The 23,633-nt window shown below is 35.7% G+C and overlaps 1 protein-coding gene across 9 annotated transcripts in view; it reads left to right on the forward strand.

Annotated features, from left to right (window-relative positions):
• The window catches only part of sfi1 (SFI1 centrin binding protein), a 287,818-nt gene that overhangs the window by 195,179 nt on the left and 69,006 nt on the right, over window positions 1–23,633 (forward strand). For 7 of the 9 annotated variants that reach the window (XM_069933071.1, XM_069933076.1, XM_069933070.1 and 4 more), the window contains 4 exons: window positions 4,081–4,155; window positions 7,695–7,769; window positions 8,701–8,790; window positions 14,612–14,788. In XM_069933071.1, coding sequence (XP_069789172.1) covers window positions 4,081–4,155; window positions 7,695–7,769; window positions 8,701–8,790; window positions 14,612–14,788 — 417 coding nt within the window. The remainder of the gene's footprint in view (window positions 1–4,080; window positions 4,156–7,694; window positions 7,770–8,700; window positions 8,791–14,611; window positions 14,789–23,633) is intronic. The other 2 variants (XM_069933074.1, XM_069933077.1) reach the window with 1 other exon arrangement.

Genomic DNA, 23,633 nt, shown 5'->3' on the forward strand with positions numbered 1-23,633 from the left:
AAGCTGAGACGGCTGCAACTAAAAAACAATGAACTAAAAAAATTGATATGCTAGAAAATTTTAGTAGAAGAAATAATATAAAAATTGTTGGATTTATGGAAGGCGACGAAGGGCAAGATATGAAGAGATTTTTATAACGTTGGATTCCACAAACTTTTGGGGTAACTGAATTTCAAGGAGATATTGAGATTGAAAGAGCTCATTGAGTATTACAACCTAAGCCACAGGCAGATCAGAAGCTATGTTCGATTCTGGTCAAGTTGCTTCATTATGAAGTGAAGGAGAAGATCTTGGAGCTGGCTGCAAAGTAAGCAAAGGAGAGGCAATTGCCATTTATTTATAATGATGATAAGACTTTCTTTCACCCTGATAGAAGTTTTGATTTGTTGAAAAAAAGAAAAGAATTTAATACTGTTGAAAATATGCTATGGGGAATAAAGGTTACACTTTTGTTTTAAGGTACGCAGCAGTGTTAAAAGTTTTTGTTCCTGAGGGCAAAAACAGATTTTTTTACAGAACCCAATGAAGTGAAAGTGTTTGTAGATTCGTTGCCTGAGAAAATGAGATGAGAACTGGGAGAAATCTGAAGAGAGAGAGGAAGTGGAAAGATTGCAGTTGGGATGTACAATGAAATGGTACGAGTTTTAGGAGGAGAGAGAATATTAGAGAGGACAGTTTGTACCTGATAGATGTGTGTTTAAAAAAAAATTGATCATTGTAAGTTTAAGTAGACTTGAGGCACAGAGAGAATAATTTTGGGGGAGTTAGGTGAGATTGATCCTGGCATCGCGGAATCTAATGGGCGGGTGTGGTTTTCGATCACAACTCCTATAGATCAGGAGTATAAAGACGCACTGTTAACAACGTGTGCCTTGGGGGGAGGGTAGGGTTTCTTTTCTTTGTTTCCTTTCTTCTCTTTAATACACCTAATTTAATAATTGTATTATGAAATATTTAGTTAATATTTTGGATGTAGGAGGAGTGGAGATGGAAAGTTGGACAGTTATTGGATTTTATGAGACTGATAAATTGAATTTTATAATTAATACTAATACTATTAACGGAATTGAAAATCAAATAAAGCAGAAAAAATTATTAGTTTTTATGAAAAAAATTAAAACAGACAGATTTTTTACAGGAAGCACATTTGATGGAGAAAGAACATCAAAAAATAAAAAGAGATTGAGAAGGAACAGTAATAGCATAATCTTTAATTCTAAGGCTAGAGGTACAGCAATATTAATTAATAAAATTTACCAGTTAAAATATTGGATGAATATAGATGTTGGGGAGGAGATATGTTATGGTAAATTTTCAGATTTATTTGGAACAATGGACCTTAATGAATGAATGTATATGCATCAAATGTAGAAAATGGCAAATTTATCCAAGATGTCTATAAATTGATCAAATGCTAAGGGAAAAGTTATATTGGGAGGGTATTTTAATTTTGCTTTAGACCCGAAATTAGACAGAATGATGAAAAATAAGATAGCAAAAATGGTAAAAGATTTGAAGAAAGATATGGATTTAGTGGATATTTGGAGAAAATTCCACCTAAATGAAAGAGATTATTCTTTTTATTCTTTTCGATTTAAAACATATTCGCGGATATATAAGTTTTAAATTTCTTCACAATTTGAATATAGAGTACAAAGAGTCGAATTTCAAGTGTGGGTTTTTATCAGATCATTCACCTTTAATTTTGTCTTTTTAATTGGAAGAAGAACAAAGAATGCTTTTGGGATTTCAAATACTTTTACAAACTGGATAAAGGCATTGTATGATCAACCAAAAGCAAAAATGATTACGAATAAACAAATCTCACAACCTTTTTTGCTTGAAAGGCCTTCTAGTCAAGGTTATCCATTATCACCCTTGTTTGTATTAGCGATTGAACCATTGGCAGAAGTAATTAGAATTGATAATGAAATTAAAGGATTTGAAGTAGGTAATAAAGAACATAAAATTAGTTTATTTGCTGATGATGTTTGTAGTATATTTAATGAGACCAGAAATATCTTTAAATAAGTTGAACGAGAGATTAAAAGAGTATGGATTAATATCAGGTTATAAAGTGAATGTTGATAAAAGTGAAGTAATGCCTATGGATTACTCTCAATGTAAAACATTGACAAAATTTAAATGGCAAAATGAAACAATTAAATACTTAGGAATTAAAATTAGTAGAAATATAAATAATTTGTTCAAAGAGGATTTGAAAAGATGGAAAGATTTACCAATAATGTTAATAGGACAAGTGAATTGTGTTAAAATGAATATTTTTCCAAGAATACAATATTTGTTTCAATCATTGCCCTTCAAATACCAGAATTTTTCTTTTGAAACTTGAATAAAATAATACGTGATTTTTTTAGGAAAGATAAAATGTCAAAAATTGGTTTAGAAAAATTAATGTGGAAATTTGATCAGGGTGGACTAAGACTACCAAATTTTAAGAATTATTTGAAAGCAGCTCAATTGAGGTTTTATTGTCCTCCTGTCATCAACAAAGAGGACAACCTGAAAAACCAGGTTGGATTCAAATAGAAATGAATAAAATTGGTGAAACTACTCTGGAGATAACTTTGTATGAATGGAATAGTAAGTCGTTTAAAGGAACTAAAGATTTTTCCGTATTGAAACATATGGAATAGAATTCATTTTAAGAGAGGAATTAAAAATGATCAATTACCAAAAATGTTGTTAAAACAAAATCAACTTCCTTTTACTTTGAATAACTCTTTCTTTGATAATTGGAATAGTAAAGTTATACAGAGAATAAAAGATTGTTTCTTAGGATCTTTTTTCTTAACTTTTGATCAATTAAAAGATAAATACAATATACATAATAATACAATTTTTGCATATTATCAATTAAAAAATGTATTTGAAAAAGAGACTGGGAGCAGATTTGAGACTCCCTAAACAAAGTCAATTTGAGGATATATCAACAGATACATTTGTTGTTAAGAAATTTATTACTAATATGTATATAAAATTATAAGAGACTACAAAGAAAAAAAGATATATATAAATCAAAAATCCAATGGGAGAAAAATTTAAGTATACAAATTTAGGAGATTTGGTCAAAGTTATGTTATGAAAGTGTCACGAATACAGTAAATGTTAGATATCAAATGGTTCAATATAATTTTCTTCTTCAATTGTATTATACTCCACATAAGTTAAATGGACTTGATTCTGGTTTTTCAAATAAGTGTTTTCGATGTGTGAAAGAAATGGGGAATTTTTTGCATTCAGTATGGTCTTGTGAAAAAGTCGAAAGGTTTTGGAATGAACTGAGTATTATTAGGGCAAATTATGAAGATAAAGATACCAAAGAATCCAAGAATATTTTTACTTTGGAGGTATTTATGAAAAGGATATAAAATTGAAATTGGATAAATATCAAGGAGAATTTTTAAGTCTAGCAATAGCAACTGCAAAGAAATGTAGAGCAATATCATGGAAAGTTGATAGAGAAATGTTATTAAGTAGATGGTATAATGAGATGCAAAATTGTATATCCTTGGAAAAAAATTACATATAGTTTAAGGAATCAAGTTGAAAATTTTTATAGTATTTGGAAACCATATATGGATTTTATGGATAATTTTCCACCCACCTCTTCTATCTTATCCACTCATCTTAATTAGCAATTTTAATAACAATTAATGTTACGCTAATATTATTGTACATTAAATGGTAGGTGTTTCTTTTTTCTTATGTTTAAGTGGGGGGGGGATGGTGAGAAAAATATAAAAGTATTTATTTGTATCATTGACCATGGATATTTGATTAATGTTTTATTAATTGTTTTTCCTCCAATGATGCAAACAATTAAATAAAATAAAAGATGTTAGCATCTGCAGTCTTTTGTGTCTCTGTTTCAGAAAGCCTTCATAATCAGCCTGCTTGGCACTTTGTGAGTTCAAACATAAAGGAACCAGATGGGCAGAGTGTCTGCATTCATGGAATTGTACTTCAATTAGGATTTTTTTCATTCCTTTTTAATGAGCAGCATTTATCGTGCTTCCTTATAATGTGATGAAATGTCTGCTTTTGATTGTGTTCCAGCTGTTGCAGCGACAGGGACAGTGGTTTCAAGCATATCGACTCAACAGATGCTACTTCACAGACTGGAAACTAAAAGTAAGAAGTAAATTTGTTAGTATTTCATCCATCCCTTGCACTCATTCAAAGTTCCGTTTATTGTCATAATACACAAAATTTGTTTCTTTTGCCCGAAAGACACACAGAGGTGACACTTGACTGCTATCCCCTACCAAGAAGAGAAAGGGAAGCTAAAGGGAGTCCCTTTAGAAATATTAAGTGACCGTGGATCCCACGAGCTCCTCCATTGCACTGCCTCCTGCACTCTCGTAACCTCATGGCATCTTGTCCATTTCAATGATGAAGCCAAGCTCTAGGTATCTTTAAGTCCATGTCCCCTGGATATGAAAGCCCAAAAAGATTATAAAGGTGTCAGTGCCTGAGGTTCTTTGGAAGCCCTGTTTGGGTTTGGCACCCTCATGAATCCTGGTGCCAATTCCTGCTTCCCACAAGTCAGTCTCTGCAGGCAGCCCACTTCCTGATGTGTCTGTGGCAGCCGATTTAGTATACTGTGGTCCCCTACCCTGGCTTCTCCTTCAAGGTGGGCTGATGTTCTCCTGCTCTGGTAACCTGCATCAGTCTGCTGCTCTGCTGGAGCTGGCAACCCTCTTGGTCGAGGCTCCCTTGGTCTAGGGTGCTGTCATCTGCCAGAGACACTATTGGCCATATTCTGCAGTCAGTTTAAACTCCTTGCTCCTCCTGGGTCTGCCTTCATGTTCCTTCTGGATTCCTTGTGTAATTTAGACAGCATACATCATTACTGCATTTTTCTAAAGTGCCAGATATTTAGAGTTTTGATTTTCTCTCTCTCTCTCTTTCACTCTCCTATAATTGAAGACATGAGAAAATAAAAGTTCGCAATGTTTGAAGTGTCAGTATTAACTGCCTTTGGACAAGGAGCATAAATATTTCTCCTTAGATAAGCTTTTTTCTCAGTTTTCCTCATGACTCCCAGAGATAGATACTTGATTATGTTTATTGTCATACTCGTAAGTACATCATATATATTCATGAAATTTTTAATTGATGCAGCTAAACAGCTACAACTCCAATTGTATACTGTATGAAAAAAGATGTAAAAGATGATAAATATTCACAATTACAGTAGTGCAAGAAAATAAAAGTGGCATTTCAATAGTTCCGACAGCCCTTTTTGGAGTAGTTTATGATTTGGGTAATAAGGGGAAGTTCAAGAGCCTGATAGCTGTTGGGGGAAAAAAATTGTTCTGAAGCCAAATCGTGCTGGTCTTCCCAAGGGAAGCAGTGAGAAGAAGTTGTGACCAGGATGATGGGGGTGCTTTATGATGTTGGCTGCCTCTTGAGGCACTGCCTCACAAAGCTGTCTTCAATGGTTGGAAGGTTGGAACCCGTGACTGGTGTCTCTTCTTCACACTTGCTGCTCCTGGAGAAGTCCTCCAATACGTTGACTCACAGGAACTCGAAGGTTCTAAGCCTCTCCACCTCCGTACAATAAATGCAAACAGGTGCATAGTCCTTCCCTTTCCGAAAATCCACAATGAGCTCTGTTGTAAGGGTTGGTGTGGGTCCCACAGGTTTAGAACCAGACTGCGATTGAAGTACAAAGCACAAGTTTATTTTGGGGTTGCACATGGAGCAACAGGATCAAAATGCTAAATTAACCTAAACACACAATGCACAAGGGGCGAACATACACTTCGGATAACGAGGGAAAGACTGACAGAACTGGGGAAATGACACAAATACACATACAATCAATGGTCAGAATCAAAGTGATACTGCATGACCCCACCCCTTAATCTGTATGGACACAGCTCTAGCTACCTAACCTCAGGACTTACCCCAACCTAGTGCAAAAGGAGATACTCAAGTGCCACGAGGGGTCAAAAAGTGAGAACAAAGGGGAGCATGGTCCTCTATAACCCTGCAGCAGGTATTGAGGGGCCAAACACTTGGGGGCAGGCTGGGCCCTGTTGGCTGCTGTGGTCAATGGCTCAAAGCCAAATGCAGGTGCTCAACAGGGGTCAGTCCAGTTGATTCACCTGCACCAATTGGGTGAAGGTCAAGGCTAAGTTCAGGCAGGCTGCCTGGATGCCAGCACCTGATAATTTAGATGGGTCAATCGTGAGGGTCGCCTTGATGGTTTGAGGTGAGTCTGACCATAATTGGCATGCAATTTGTCCTCTGAATTGGAGTGCAGGAGCGCTACCATGTGGTGGCCATCATCTCTCCATTACAAACTCTTTGGTCTAATTGAAAGCAAGATTGTTGTTCGGGCACCAGCCAACCAGATTAATTCTCTTCATCCTGTGTTCTGACTCATAATTTCCTGTTATTTGGCCAACAATGTGATTGTTGAAGATGAATATGTTCTAAAATAGCAAAATGGGGATTGCAGTGGTTCCACATTTGTTGCATTTATTTCTCAGTACCCCATAATCTCATTCAGAATAACTACTATTAATATAACAAGAAGGAGGACAGAAATAGACAATTTGGGAAAACATTTAATTGGGGTAAGAAAAATATGATTCTACTCGGCAGCATAAATTAGGAGCAGATGTACTTGAGGAAAAGAATGGCAAAAATGTGGCAAATGTTCAGGGACTATTTGCATGATGCTCTACACAAGTGTATTCCACAGAGGCAGGGAAAAGATGGTAAGGTGAAAGGTGTACAAGGGATGAAGAAAATCTAGTAAAGAAGAAAAGCTTATGAGCAAGAGCTTTAAGAAGATAGGAACTGATGAAGCTCTAGAGAATTACAAGATTGCCAGGAAAGAACCTTAGAAAAGACTTAGGAGAGCTAGAAGGGGCCACCAGCAGGATGGAAGGAAAATCAAGATCAACCTCTGTGATTTTGAGAAATGACTTGGATGAGTTAAGTTAAGGTGGGTTAGCAAGTGTGCAGATGACATGAAAATGGGTGGTGCTCTGAATAGTCTGGAAGGTTGCTAGAGGTTACATAGGGACATTGATCAGATGCAGAGTTAGGCTGAGTGTGGCAGATGGAATTTAACCCAAAAAAATGTGGTTTATTATGGAAGGTCAAATTTGAAAGCAAAATGCAATGTTAATAGGAGGCCTTTGAGCAATGTGGACAAACTGAGAGATCTTCGGGTCCATGGCCAGAGGTCACTCAAAGATGCTGCATGGGTTCATAGTGTTGTGAAAAAGGCATAAGGTACATTGGCCTTCATTATTCATGGGATCGTGTTCAAGAGCCTTGAGGTAATGTTTCAATTATATAAGACCTTTGGATTGACCCCACTTAGGATATTTTGTATACATATTTTTTCTTGAGTACAGGTTTTTTGCACTACTTGTCAGTAGAAATTCTGCCTGGCCTGCAGGAGAAAGAATCTCAAGGTTGTATGTAATGCCATGCATGTACTGTGAAAATAAATCTTTGAACTTTTGAATTTTGAGACTATTAGATAGGTACATAGAACTGAGAAAAATGGAAGGTTTTGCAGTTGGGAAATTCTACGCGCTTTTAGAGTAGGTTATTAGTTTGGCCCAACACTGTGGGCTGAAGGGATTGCATTGTGATGTAGCTTTTTATGTTCTGAAACCTGATTTGTTTGATAACTTTTACAGCTTTTAGATAAACGTCGAGAGGACAAGGAGACAGCGGTATCTTTATGGCACTGGTCTCTTTCACTTCAAGGAAAGGTAAAATTCTGCATGAACTAAGTCTGAACCAAATTTTCGTATGGATTCTTGATGCTGTGGTTGTTCTTTGCTGGAAGTATTGGCTGCAGTCAGTAAGTTAATGGCAAATGACCATAGTAGTCCAAATGAATTTAATATCAGGCTTTCAATAAAAGTTCGTTCAATTTTATTATCATCTGATTGTACATATACAACCTGTCGAAACAGCATCTCTCTACACACAATACACAGTATATAAAGATCACATAAATAATCAAACTAAATATTTATATGTATATATATATATATATATATATATATATATATGAATATTTTGGATGATTGTCATGGTTTCAGGATACTGTTTATCCTGTGGGAAGAAGCTATTCCCCAGCCTGGCTGTCCTGGTCTTCATGTTCTGCATCTCCTTTATGATGGTAGTGGGTTGAAAATACCATGTGCTTGAATGGAAGGGGTCTTCTCTTTAGATAGCCCTCCTAGTAAATGTTGTCTAGAGAAAAGGGAGATCCCAATGAACCTCTTGGCTATTTTAATAAACCTCTGTATCGACTTCAGGTCTGATGCTTTGTAGCTACCATACCACAGAACAGTGCAGCCAGACAGGACACACTCAAGATAGTCAATGCAGCTCAGAACATTATGGAAACTCCTCTCCATGGACTCCAGATACAGCAAACATTTTGAAGGATCATCACACCACAGACACACTCTGCTCCCTCATACTATTGGGAAGAAGTCTTAGGAATGTGAAAACACACACCAAGAGGCTTAAAGACAGTTTCCTCCTTGCAGACATCAGACTCATGGGGGGTAAAAAAAACCCATAACAGTACTCTCATGCTTCCCTTTCATTGTTATCTTGTACTCTGTAAATTATGCTCTTTGCACGACTGTATATGATGCACGAGGTAACCTGTTGGTCTGTTTGCAGAAGAACCCTTCTAACTGTATGAGGTTGAAGATGACACTTTCCATATCTTTCCAATTTCCCAATTTCAAAATATGTCATCTTCCAAGAAATGTAAGCTTCGATATTCTGAATTACAATCTTATCACTCTAATAAACTGAACTTCATAATTGCAGATTCATGTAGCCTTTAATTCGTTAATATAAATGTATAATATTTGCATAACTTCGCATTGAGATATTCATAATGATGAATTAACAAAACATTCAATTATATTAAAAAAATAACTCTAAGAAATTATTAAAATTAATAAGATGATAAGACAACTAGTTCAAAGAAGAATATTTCAATGCTTACACCTCCTCCATGGTTCTTCAAAGACTGAATGCAAGCTCCCTGTTCGGCTGGATATTATAACATATGATGTCATAGTTAACTATGGTAACTCTACATGCAACAATCCTTCTTAAAGTGAAACATCTTTACATAGATATTGAGATCCCTGAAGCAGATGAGCTTCATATTTACTTTTAAAATTTGCATTGCTTGTTTGAATCATCAGATTTTCAAATTTTATTCCCATAAATCTGCATCAAGACTGAATAAAAATTGAAGATCAACAGTCTCAACATACATCGACAATGAGCAAACACCACATAAATTGAAATATGTCTGTAGCTATTTTCTTTTCCTTCCACTTGTCATCAGCCAATTGTCATTTCAACCCAGTGTATTACCTCTAGCAACCTATCAAAACTTAACGCAAGTTTAAGATGACAGTTAGATGTTCCTCATCCATCAGCTGTTTTTACTATTAGACATGAAGTTTTGTGATGTATTGTTTTCATGAATCCATGTGCCTAATTTGAGCTTCTTTATCCCAAACGATCATCTCATGATTCCCAGACATCTTTTCTAATAATGATGTCATTCCAATGGCCATGTTTCTCAATCTTTGTTGATAGTTGTGAAATATTTCTTTAAATGTCTGCCACTGCTTGCCTTCTATCATACCTTACTTCCAATTTATTCATATCCGTGTGAGATCTAAATGCTCCAGTCATGCTATAGCGAGTGGTGATGAACAAATAAACTGCCTGGAGGAAAGAAGCTTCAAGGATATTGCCATCCATCAGTTTGTGAGTGCTAAATGTAAGGCTGACATATTCACCGCTGATCAGCCAGAAGTGCCAAATGGATAATCTATTTATTATTAGAAATGGTCTTCAACCAATCCAATTAATTACATATGATATCAAGAAATATCTGAGAATGCAGGATACATTAAAAGGAGTGATGTGGGCCATATGCAGGCAGGTAGGACCAGTGTGGGTGGGACATTTTGGTCAGCCTGGGCAAGTTGGGCTGAAGGGCCTGTTTCCATGTTGTACGACTCTGACTCCACAGAACTGAGCATCATCCTGGCACAAAAGATTTGGGCTCCAGAACTTATTTACAATACTGGGACCTCCTTGACAATGTGGAAAACTGCCTGAATAGATTGCATTCCCTGGAAGCAAAACAAGTTCAATCCTGCAAATTCCTGCCTGATCAATCTCCTTTTAGGGATTGGCATATTGATAATAGGTAATGTCCACTTGACTCCATAATCTCATTCCATTCTTTATTCAAACATGGACAAAAGAGCAAAATGCGAGAGGTGGACCAAGAATGATTACCCTTTACATCTTGACAGCATTTTCCTAAGTATAACATAAAGGAGCCCTGGTAAAATTTGGGATCCAGATATAAGTGTTGTGATGGCTGGAGATGCATGTTGCGCAGAGGAAAATGGTTGTGGTTGTTTGAGTTTAATTCCTCGGACATAACAGCAGGTGTTCAAATCTATTTCCTCGACCCAAACAATTAGAACTGCTTTATCAGAGACATCCACATCATTAATGGGAATGTTTGCCATTAACATCAGCAAATGAAATGGTCCACTTCTGAATGCAGCAGAAATATGAACCTTTCAGATATTGGTTGTTGAGTATCAAGTAGCATCCATGTCACAAAAATGCCAGGCAATTACCTCCTCTGTTGAGAGAGCATCAAACCATCTATAGGAAGCAGAGATAAAACTAAGAAGGAGGTTCTGCTGAAGGCATGTGAACAGTTTGAATTCAAGATATGAATTCGAATCAGATCTCTGTTCAAATTAATATTAGATAAATAAGTCAAGCTTATTGTCATCTGATTGCTCAAGTACAACCTGATGGAAACTGTGTTCTCTGTCCTTGGTCCAAAACATGCAGACACGCAGCCAGTCATAACACAAATACAGACAAAGAATACATATGGAGGACAAGCAGTCATACAAATAAATAAATATTGTTTCATGAATATGAGAGTTCAGATGGTTAGTGTGAGCATTTCCTTTGGTTGTCCATGATCATTGCCTTCGTGTGGTGTACGTTGAGATTCAGGTTGTTACTCTTGCATCACATCAAGAGATTTTTCCATCTCTTCTCTGTAGTGCGACTCGTTGTTGCTGATGAGGCCAACTACTGTTGTGCCATCTGCAAACCTGATGACACTGATTGAGTTGAATCTGGCAATGCAGCTGTAGGTCAGTAATGTGAGCAGGAGGGAACTGAGCGCACAGCCCTTCGGTGCATCAGTGCTCAACGTGATGGTGCTTGACATTCTTCTATCAAATGGGAATGAATTATTCCAGAATAGTTAACTGTTTGACAAAATGGAAGTGGAGGTGGGGAGCCTTGATAATAGATAATGGAATAAAGGCAGTAGATAAAATGTTTGACTAAAAAAAGCAATGATTAATGTTAAGAAATAGAAAAATGGCCAATGGTATATCCCTTTAAGGCATAAAAATACAGCAGTAAAAGTATTTCAACTGTAGCTACCAAATTAAAGATAGCATTAGATCAAAGAAAAAAGCTTACAATGTTGACAAAATTAACAGTGAACAATGATAGGGAAAAAGTTCTGAAATAAGCAAAATGGGACCATGAAATTGATAAACAAAGGGAATAGTGATTGTAATAATAATCTAGTGAGACACAATTTTAAAAATGTTTCAATAGATATGTAAAAAGGAAAATATTACAAAAAGTTACCAAGTAAGCAGAGTTATCAGAATTATCAAAAGTATAAGCCAGCCCCTTTTTCCCAAGTCGCTAGTGGTCAAAAACAGAGGGCATCTGTTTAATGTGAGTGGAGGAAACTGTAGGGGAGATGTCAGAGGTAAGTTTTTTTTTTACACAAAATGTGGTAGGTACTGGAATGTATTGTCGGGTGGTGGTGGAGGCTGGTATGATGGGGACATTCAAAAGATCTTCGATAGGCATATGCGTGTCATAAAAATAGAGGGCTATGGGTGTGAGGTGGAGAAAAATTAGGTTGTTTTAAATAAATTTACTGAGGCCACTATGAGAAACCACTGGACCTTTCATAGCAACAGGTTATGAGCTCAGGAATCTGCAAGAAAAACATTTTCCTTCATAAACAAGGTGAACTCGGACATGTTTAGGGGCACCATGGTTGGCGTAGCTGTTAACACAATGCCAGCGCCAGTGATTGGGACTTGGTTTCGAATCCTGTGCTAGCTATGAGGAGTTGGTAAGTTCTCCCCATGTCTGTGTGAGATTTCCCCATGGGCTATGGTTCGTCCCACAGTTCAAAACGTATAGGGAGTTGTAGGTTAATTGCATATAAATTGGGTGGCATGAGTTCAAGGCCAGAAATGGCTTGTTACTGTGGTGTATGTAATTTTAAAAAAAATTAATAATAGCACACATCATGTGCTATCTGTACTGTGCTGTCATGTTTCCATGTACTAAATTGTCTTTGAGTTCACCTTGTTTATGAAAGAAATTTTTTTTTCTTGCAGATTTCTGAGCTCACAACCTGTTGCTTGGAAAGGTCCAGTGGTTTCTCATAGCATTTGAGGCAGCATCTTTGGTCGTAGTTATTACATCAGGAATTAACTGCTCATCTGGGAGAAAGTAACTGCCTTCATTTGTGCAGTAGTTTTTCAGAAATAGAGTATCCCTGGCTTGATTCAGGAGAAAATTACAACCTGAAGTGGGTTCAAATTTCATTCAGAGTTATGGAATTTAATAATGAAGTCGCGTGATGGAGGAGTGTGTAAAATTAGTGAGAGTGTAGTCGAATGAAGGGAGATTTTTGATAGAGGTATACAAAATTATGATGGGTATAAATAGAGTAAATGTAAGCATGGTCTTTTTCACTGAGGTTAGTGGGTTAAGAGTGAAAAGGGAAAAATTTAAAGGGAACATCTGGATAACTTCATGCAGAGTGGTGGGGCTGTGGAATGAGCTGCAAGCTGAATTGATTAATGTGGTTTAAATTTTGACATTTAAGAAACATTTGGAGAGGTACATGGATGGGAGGGGTACAGAGGGATATGGTCTGGGTTCAGGTCAGTAAGACGAGGCAAAATAATAGTTTGGCACAGACTAGAAGGGTTGTAGGGCCTTTTTTTGTGCTGTAGAACTCTGTGGTTCCATGGATGACTGAAGTCTGTTTGCCATACTTCGAAAACTTTGGTACTAGTAATAACATCAAAGGGATTGTGACAGTGTATTTAGAGGTGGTTTGGGAGGAATTGTTGGAGCAGCTTGCACGCACACCTTTGGAAGCACAGGGTATTTGCGGGACTTTTGCAGAATGCTTTTTGCAGGAGGCAACAAAGTATCGACAGCAGCTGGCCTGGGAGAGTAGGTGATCTTTGCAGGCAGAGGAGAACAGTTTTGCTCTTAGAGAGGGAGGGTGTGAAACAGAGAGGAGACAGGAATCAGTTCCAAAAGGACAAGCTGGCAAACTTTGGAGGGCTGCCTGGTCAAAGGAGGAGATTGGTGGTCTGAAAGGTGACTGAAAGAAAGAGAACCTTAAGGGGGCAAGTTTCGTCAGCAAGACTGATTGAGAAGGAATCAATTGTGAATGTCCTGGAAAAGGAATCTCTCTGAAAACCAGCAAGAACCCTCCTGAGTGGTAACCATTTGCCTGTTAAGCACCAAAGACTGATGAACTTTGTTAATGCTAACTTCTGTGCACAGTACAAGAATTACCTGCAACCAGTGTGGTTGTGATCCAAAGAACTTTTCTAATCTTAAATATACACACATGCGCTTAGTATTAGAGGGAGGATTAAGTAGTTGGGTAGGTTAAGTAATAAGTTAAAGTTTAATTGTATTTTCTTGTTCAAATATAATTAAAAACAACTTTTGTTTAAGTAAACCTGTGTTGTGGGGCATATCTATTGCTGATAGTTTTTGGGGTCCTCTGGTCTCCGTAACAGGGACATGTTTACTTCAATAGTCTAATGCTGATCAGATGTTTCTTTTTCTTCTTTTGGAAAGGAAAACACTGTTTCCAATCATTTTGTGAGATCCATTCTTTTCAAGAATTGAAGTTTTTTTAAAATTTGAAAAATTACTTAAACAAAGAGTCACAAATCCTACAGTCACAAAGAAAGGTAATAGTTGGGAGATGAGAAGAGGACCATTTGAACCTGAGGTGTGAAGAAATTTCTTCTCTCAGAGGGTGATCTATCTCGAATTCTCTACCAATGGGGGTGTTGAAGCCCAGATATTTGAAAGATCAGGAGATTGGAAGCTTGAAGAGAAAGCTGCAGCTTGTAATGTTCTGTGCACCTGCTCATGTTGGTGGCAGAGTTTGGGTGTCAGGACGCTATTGGGGAAACCCAGTGCATTTTGTAAATGGCACATACTGCAGCCCCAATACATTGGTGTTGGATGGAATGAATGGTTGTTGAGGGTGCTTTTTTTTTTGTTGACAGTCTTATTATTAATAATACTCCCTTGCCAATTACTTAATCAACACAGCAGTGCCTGTGTTTTACTAGGTTGGTTTAATTATGAAGTAAGAAACCTGATCTCTTACTCAAATTAAGGTGATAAGTCTCTTCACCTTGTTTCTTTTCTTCAGGTATTTGATGCCTGGCTAATGTATGTAAAGGAGCAGCAGAGAAAAAAGTCACGCATTGCAAAAGCAGTGGAAAATTATCAGAGCCACCTTTTACGAACGGGAGTTGCTGCAATTCTTCAGTTTACCTCTGACATGATGCAGTTGCGCAACCACATTGCTGCGGAACATCAAGTGAAGGTCAGATTCCCAGATTCATTCTTTGTTTAAATTTTTATAAAAAAAATTATTTTTCACACTATGAACCATATTAACCAAAATACACAAACATTTCTCTCTTGAATATACACAGTGGCATTTTCTCCCCTTTCCCCCCTTCCCTTCCCTCCCCTCCCCCTCCTTCCCATCTTCCTCCAAATCCATTAAACGTTCAACATATACAATACAATAAACCCATTAAACAATGTCATCACACAATGAAAATAAACAAGAAAATTGTGTCATCTACGTTTACACACTGGGTCAGTTCATTTTGTTTTCTCATTCTATCATTTTAGGGGGTGGAGGTCCGCAGTAGGCCCTCTCTGTTGTGTTCCATGTACGGTTCCCAAATTTGTTCAAATACTGTGACTTTATTTTTTAAATTATATGTTATTTTTTCCAATGGAATACATTTATTCATTTCTATGTACCATTGCTGTACTCTCAGGCTCTCTTCTGATTTCCAAGTTGACAGTGTACATTTTTTTTGCTACAGCTAAGGCTATCATAATAAATCTTTTTTGTGCTTCATCTAGTTTGAGGCCTAAATCTTTACTTATATTACTTAGAAGAAAGATCTCTGGATTTTTTGGAATGTTACTTTTTGTGATTTTTAATACCTGATTTAGATCTTCCCAAAACTTTTTTACTTTCTCACATGCCCAAATTGCATGTGCTGTTGTTCCCATTTCCTTCTTACAGCGAAAACATCTATCTGATACTGTTGGGTCCCATTTATTTAACTTTTGGGGCGTGATATATAGCCTGTGTAACCAATTATATTGTATCAAGCGTAAACTCGTGTTTATTATATTTCTAATAGTTCTGGAGCATAGCTTTTCCCATATTTCATTTTTTATCTTTATGTTTAGATCTTGTTCCCACTTTTGTTTGGGTTTATAGCTTATTTCATCATTTTCTTTCTCTTGCAGTTTGATGTACATGTTTGTTATAAATCTTTTAATTATCATTGTTTCTGTAATCACATATTCAAAGCTGCTTCCTTCTTGTAATCTCAGTCTGCTTCCCAGTTTGTCCTTTAAGTAGGTTTTCAGTTGGTGCTATGCAAACATTGTACTGTGAGTTATTCCATATTTGAACTTCATTTGTTCAAAAGATAATAAATTATTTCCCAAAAAGCAATTTTCTATTCTTTTAATCCCTTTTCTCTCCCATTCTCTAAAGGAAAGATTATCTATTGTGAAAGGGATTAGTTGATTTTGCATCAATAATAATTTTGGTAGTTGGTAATTTGTTTTTTTTCCTTTCTACGTGAATCTTCTTCCATAAGTTGAGTAAATGGTGCAGTACTGGTGAATTTCTTTATTGCACCAGTTTTTCATCCCACTTATAAAGTATATGTTCTGGTACCTTCTCCCTATTTTATCTAGCTCTATCCTGGTACAATCTTTTTTTTTTCCCTTGTTTGATAAAAATCTGATAGATATCTTAATTGTGCCGCTCTATAATAATTCTTCAAGTTTGGTAGCTGCAAACCACCTTGTTTGTACCATTCTGTTAATTTATCTAGCGCTATCCTCGGTTTCCCCCCTTTCCATAGGAATTTCCTTATTATTTTCTTTAGCTCATTGAAGAATTTCTCTGTTAAGTGAATTGGTAATGATTGAAATAGGTATTGTATCCTTGGGAAGATATTCATTTTAATGCAATTTACCCTTCCTATCAGTGTTAGTGGTAAATCTTTCCAATGTTCTAAGTCATCTTGTAATTTCTTCATTAATGGCTGATAATTTAATTTGTATAGATGGCCTAGATTGTTATCTAGTCTAATACCTAGGTATCGGATTGCTTGTGTTTGCCATTTAAATGGTGATTCTTTTTTAAACTTTGTGAAATCCGCATTATTCACTGGCATCGCTTCACTTTTATTTGCGTTGATCTTGTACCCCGATATTTCTCCATACTCCTTCAATTTCTTATGTAATTCTTTTATTGATAATTCTGGTTCTGTTAAGTATACTATGATGTCATCTGCAAATAGACTGATTTTATATTCCTTCTCTTTTATTTTTATCCCTTTTATTTTATTTTCTGTTCCTATAGGTTCTGCCAATGGTTCTATTGCTAAAGCGAACAGAGAGGGAGATAGTGGACATCCCTGCCTAGTTGACCTGCTTAATTTAAATTGGATCGATATATATCCATTTACTGTCACCTTCGCCAATGGTCCCTTATATAATGCTTTAATCCAATTAATATATTTCTCTGGTAGGTTGAACCTCTGTAATACTTTGAATAAATAATTCCATTCTACCCTGTCAAAGGCTTTCTCTCTCTCTCTTTTTTTAAAAATTTATTATTTTTCACACCATAAATCACATTAGCCATGATACACACTTTTTCTTTTTCACACATATACAGTGACTTTTTCTCCCCCCCCCTCCCTCCTCCCAAGCCACCCCCCCACCCCCCCCCCATCCATTTTAGGTATACAATCTAGGTTACATTAAACCAGTCAGACAATGTTGTCATTCAACAAAAATACACCAGAAATTCTACTGAGTCCATTCTTTTCTTTCCTTCTCCTTCCATCAACTTAGGTAATGATTTTCCCTGGTAGGTTTTCGCTATTGTATTTAATGTAAGGCTCCCATATTTGTTCGAATATTACAATATTATTTCTTAAACTATATGTAATTTTTTCTAATGGAATACATTTATTCATTTCTATATACCATTGTTGTATTTTCAGATTATCTTCCAATTTCCAGGTTGACATAATACATTTTTTTGCTACGGCTAGAGCTATCTTAACAAATCTTTTTTGTGCATCCTCCAAATCAGTTCCAAATTCTTTGTTTTTTATGTTACTTAAGAGAAAGATCTCTGGATTCTTTGGTATATTGTTTTCTGTTATTTTATTTAATATCTGATTTAGATCTTCCCAAAATTTTTCTACTTTCTCACATGTCCAGATTGCATGAATTGTTGTTCCCATTTCTTTTTTACATCGAAAACATCTATCAGATACTGTTGGGTCCCATTTATTTAACTTTTGAGGTGTAATGTATAGCCTGTGTAACCAGTTATATTGTATCATACGTAGCCTCGTATTTATTGTATTTCTCATCGTTCCAGAACATAATTTCTCCCATGTTTCCTTTTTTATCTTTATATTTAAATCTTGTTCCCATTTTTGTTTAGTTTTACCATTTGTTTCCTCATTCTCCTTTTCTTGCAGTTTAATATACATATTTGTTATAAATCTTTTGATTAACATTGTATCTGTAATCACATATTCAAGGTTACTTCCCTCTGGCAAATTCAAACTGCTTCCTAATTTATCTTTCAAGTAGGATCTCAGTTGGTAATATGCCAGCGCTGTATCTCCAGTTATATTGTACTTATCTCTCATTTGTTCAAAGGATAAGAATCTACTTCCTGAAAAACAATTTTCTATTCTTTTAATCCCTTTTTTTTCCCATTCTCTAAAGGAAAGGTTATCTATTGTAAAAGGGAGTAACTTATTTTGCGTCAATATTAGTTTTGGTAATTGATCATTTGTTTTATTTCTTTCTACATGAATCTTCTTCCAAATATTGAGGAGATGATGTAATACTGGAGAAGTTCTATGTTGTACCAATTTTTCATCCCATTTATATAATATTTGTTCAGGTATCTTTTTCCCCTATTTTATCTAATTCTAATCTCGTCCAGTCTGGTTTTTCCCTTGTTTGATAAAAATCTGATAGGTATCTTAATTGTGCGGCTCTATAATAATTTTTAAAGTTTGGCAATTGTAAGCCTCCTTGTTTATACCATTCTGTTAATTTATCTAGTGCTATCCTCGGTTTCCCCCCTCTCCATAAAAATTTCCTTATTATTTTCTTTAACTCTTTGAAGAATTTTTCTGTCAGTTGTATTGGCAATGCCTGAAATAAGTATAATATCCTTGGAAAAATGTTCATTTTAATACAGTTTATCCTTCCTATTAGTGTTAGTGGTAAATCTTTCCAATGCTCTAAATTGTCCTGTAATTTGTTCATTAGTGGATAATAATTGAGTTTATATAATTGGCCGAGATTTTTGTTTATTTGTACACCTAGGTATCTTATTGCCTGCATTTGCCATCTAAATGGAGATTCCTTCTTAAATTTTGAGAAATCCGCATTATTCATAGGCATTGCTTCACTTTTATTTACGTTTATCTTGTAACCCGACACTTCTCCATATTCCTTCAATTTCTTATATAATTCTTTGATTGATAGTTCTGGTTCTGTTAAGTACACTATAACATCATCCGCAAATAGACTGATTTTATATTCCTTGTCTTTTATTTTTATTCCTTTTATATTATTATCTATTCTTATCAATTCTGCTAGTGGTTCTATAGCTAACGCAAACAATAAAGGTGATAGTGGGCATCCCTGCCGCGTTGACCTGCTTAAGTTAAATTGCTTTGATACATGTCCATTTACTGTCACTTTCGCTAACGGTCCCTTATATAATGCTTTAATCCAATTAATATACTTCTCCGGTAAACTGAATTTTTGCAATACTTTGAACAAATAATTCCATTCTACTCTGTCGAAGGCCTCTGCGTCTAAAGCAACTGCTACTGCAGGTGCTTTATTTCCTTCTACTGCATGAATTAAGATAATAAATTTACAAATATTGTCTGTTGTGCTTCTTTTTTTGATAAATCCAGTTTGGTCTAAATTTACCATTTTCGGTACCTGCTCTGCTAATCTGTTTGCTAATAGTTTAGCTATTATCTTATAATCTGTGTTTAGTAAAGATATTGGTCTATATGACGCTGGTGAGAGTGGATCTTTCCCTTGTTTTAGTATTACTGTAATTATTGCTGTTTTACATGAATCTGGTAAGCTTTGTGTTTCATCAATCTGGTTGATTACATCCAGGAGGGGCGGAATTAATAAGTCTTTAAATGTTTTGTAGAATTCTATTGGAAATCCATCCTCTCCTGGTGTCTTATTATTTGGTAATTTTTTTATTATCTCTTGTATTTCTACTGTTCCAAATGGTTCTGTTAATTTATTTTGTTCTTCTATTTGTAGTTTTGGTAGTTCAATTTTAGTCAAAAATTCATCTATTTTCCCTTCTTTCTCTTCGTTTTCAGTTCGGTATAATTGTTCATAGAATTCTCTAAAGTTTTCCTTAATTTCTTTTGGATTAAGTTTTCCTTAATGTCTTTTTTCCTTGATGCCAATACCATTTTCTTAGCTTGTTCTGTCTTAAGCTGCCATGCTAGGATTTTGTGCGTTTTTTCACCCAGTTCATAATATTTCTGTTTTGTCTTCATTATATTCTTCTCTACCTTATATGTTTGTAATGTTTCAGATTTTATTTTTTTATCCGCCAATTCTCTTCTTTTAGTTGTATCTTCCTTCATTGCTAATTTTTTTTCTATATTTACTATTTCCCTTTCCAACTGCTCTGTTTCCTGATTATAGTCCTTCTTCATCTTGGTTACATAACTTATTATTTGCCCTCTAATGAATGCTTTCATTGCATCCCATAGTATAAACTTATCTTCCACTGATTCCGTATTTATTTCAAAATACATTTTTAATTGTTTTTCAATAAATTCTCTAAAATCCTGCCTTTTAAGTAGCATGGGGTTTAATCTCCATCTATACATTCTTGGAGGGATGTCCTCTAGCTTTACTGTCAATATTAAGGGTGAATGGTCCGATAGTATTCTAGCTTTATATTCTGTTTTTCTTACTCTATCTTGCATACTAGCTGATAACAAAAATAGGTCTATTCTTGAGTATGTTTTATGTCTAGCCGAGTAATATGAATATTCCTTTTCTTTTGGGTTTTGTTTCCTCCATATATCCAAAAGTTGCATTTCTTGCATTGATTTAATTATAAATTTGATTACTTTGTTCTTTCTGTTAATTTTTTTCCCAGTTTTATCCATATTTGAATCCAAATTCAGGTTGAAATCCCCTCCTATTAGTATGTTCCCTTGCGTATTAGCTACCTTCAAAAAGATATCTTGCATAAACTTTTGATCTTCTTCATTAGGTGAATATACATTGAGTAGATTCCAAAACTCCGAATATATCTGACATTTTATCATTACATATCTCCCTGCTGGATCTATTATTTCCTCTTCTATTTTAAATGGCACATTTTTACTAATTAATATAGCCACTCCTCTTGCTTTTGAATTATACGATGCTGCTGTTACATGTCCTACCCAATCTCTCTTTAATTTCTTGTGCTCCAATTCAGTTAGGTGTGTTTCTTGGACAAATGCTATATCAATTTTTTCTTTTTTCAGTAAATTTAGCAGTTTCTTCCTTTTAATTTGGTTATGTATTCCATTAATATTTAAAGTCATATAGTTCAACGTAGCCATTTTATACTTTGTTTATCTTCCCTTTCCGTTTTTCCATCATTACCTTTCCTCCTTTTCCATTTCTGTTTTCTTATTTTAAACCCTTTATAAGACAACATTCCTAAAACATCAAACATTTTCCTTATTCTCCTATTTATAACTTATTTAGCCCCAATCTCCCCTTCCCCTCCTGAGTTGTCCTTTATCCCTTGTCGGACAACCACATCTCCCCTCTCCATTTGGGTTTGCGAATTCACTCGCAAGCGTCAACTGATTTTGCAGTGACCGCAACTTCCCCCCACCCAGCCCCCCCCAGAAAAGATTTCACTTTTCATATGTAAGAAAGGTCACTCTTTTAATTCCCTCCTTATTCTCTCTATTCCATTACCTTCCCTTATTAATTCTTGTCTATACTATCTATATTTTCCTCTAAATACAGATACATTCACGTATGCACATTATACCTATACACTCTTATACCTCTTTACCCGCATACATATCAATCGTGATCATTTTTACTCTCATTACACGTCTTCATCCCTCAGTCTATTTTGTAATTGTTCTGCAAATTTTCGTGCTTCTTCTGGATCCGAGAATAGTCTGTTTTGTTGTCCTGGAATAAATATTTTCAATACCGAAGGATGCTTTAGTATAAATTTATACCCTTTCTTCCATAAAATCGCCTTTGCTGTATTGAACTCCTTTCTTTTTTTTAGGAGTTCAAAACTTATATCTGGATAAATGAAGATTTTTTGCCCTTTATACTCCAGTGGCTTGTTGCCCTCTCTTACTTTTTCCATTGTCTTCTCCAGTACCTTTTCTCTTGTAGTATATCTTGGGAATTTTACTAAAATAGATGTTGGTTTTTGTTGTGGTTGTGGTTTAAAGGCCAATGCTATATGTGCCCTTTCTATTTCCATTTCTTGCTGTAGTTCTGGACATCCTAGGATCCTAGGGATCCAATCTTTTATAAACTCTCTCATATTCTTGCCTTCCTCATCTTCCTTAAGGCCCACTATCTTTATGTTATTTCTTCTGTTATAATTTTCCATTATATCTATTTTCTGAGCTAACAGTTCTTGTGTCTCTATGACTTTTTTATTAGATTCCTCTAATTTCTTTTTTAAGTCCTCTACCTCCATTTCTGCTGCTACTGCCCGCTCTTCCATCTTGTCCATTTTCTTTCCCATTTCTGTTAAGGTCATATCTATTTTATTCATTTTCTCTTCTGTGTTGTTGATTCTTCTTCTTAAATCATTAAATTCCTGTGTTTGCCATTCTTTAAATGACTCCATGTATTCTTTAATAAGAGAAAGTAAATCCTTTATCTTGCCTTTCCCTTCTTCTTCTATTTCACTGTACTCTTCCTCTTCCTCTTCTTCTTCCTCTGGGTTGGCCATCTGTTGTTTCTTTGTTGCCCTTTTCTTCTCTTCTTTCTTGTTTCCATTGTCTTCTGTGTTCTCTTCTTGCTGCAGGTGTTCTGCAGCTGTCGTTGCCGGCAGTGGAGATCGACTCCCTAGCTGGTCACCCCTTCCGTCGGTGTGTTTTTTTTCATGCGCACCGCGCATGTGCGAGGAGTCGCGCATGCGCGATTGCGCACTTTTACTCGGCTCTGCGAGCCATTTTTGTAGTCCAATTTCTACCGACCTGAGGGAGCGGGTTTCTCTCTCCACCGCGGGCCTCTTCGAACAGGTAAGGCCTTGTCCTTCTTCCTCCGTTGTCTTCTCTTCCTCTCTTCTTACCGTTGATTTCGATTTTTCTTTTTTTGTTGCCATCTTCTTTCCACCTTTATACTCACTTTTCTTTAACTTTTATTTCTGTGCCTTTGTGTTTTCCTTTGTTTTTTCCGACTTTTCTGGAGAGGGCTGGAGTTCACCGTCTGGCCACTACTCCATCACGTGACTCCTCCGTCAAAGGCTTTCTCTGCGTCTAAAGCAACAGCCACTGTTGGCGTCTTATTTCCTTGTACTGCATGGATTAAGTTAATGAACTTACAGACATTGTCCGTTGTTCGTCTTTTCTTAATAAATCCAGTTTGATTTTGTTTTACTATTTTTGATATACATTCAACCAATTTGTTTGCTAATAGTTTAGCTATTATCTTATAATTGAGTTAAATAGAGATATTGGTCTATATGATGCTGGTGTTAGTGGATCTTTCCCCATCTTTGGTATTACTGTAATTATTGCTGTTTTACCTGAATCTGGCATGTTTTGTGTTTCTTCTATCTGGTTCATTACTTCCAGGAGAGGAGGAATTAGTAACTCTTTAAATTTTTTATAGAATTCTATTGGGAGTCCGTCCTCCCCAGGCGTTTTATTGTTCGGTAGCTTTTTTAATATTCCTTGTATTTCCTCTATTTCAAATGGTTTTATCAATTTGTTTTCCTCTTCTTGTAGTTTCAGTAGTTCAATTTTAGCTAGAAACTCATCTATTTTGTCTTCTTTCCCTTCGTTCTCAGTTTGAAATAATTGCTCGTAGAATTCCTTAAA

This window comes from Narcine bancroftii, chromosome 4 (genome assembly GCF_036971445.1).
Source record: "Narcine bancroftii isolate sNarBan1 chromosome 4, sNarBan1.hap1, whole genome shotgun sequence".
NCBI classification, from domain to species: Eukaryota; Metazoa; Chordata; class Chondrichthyes; order Torpediniformes; family Narcinidae; genus Narcine; species Narcine bancroftii.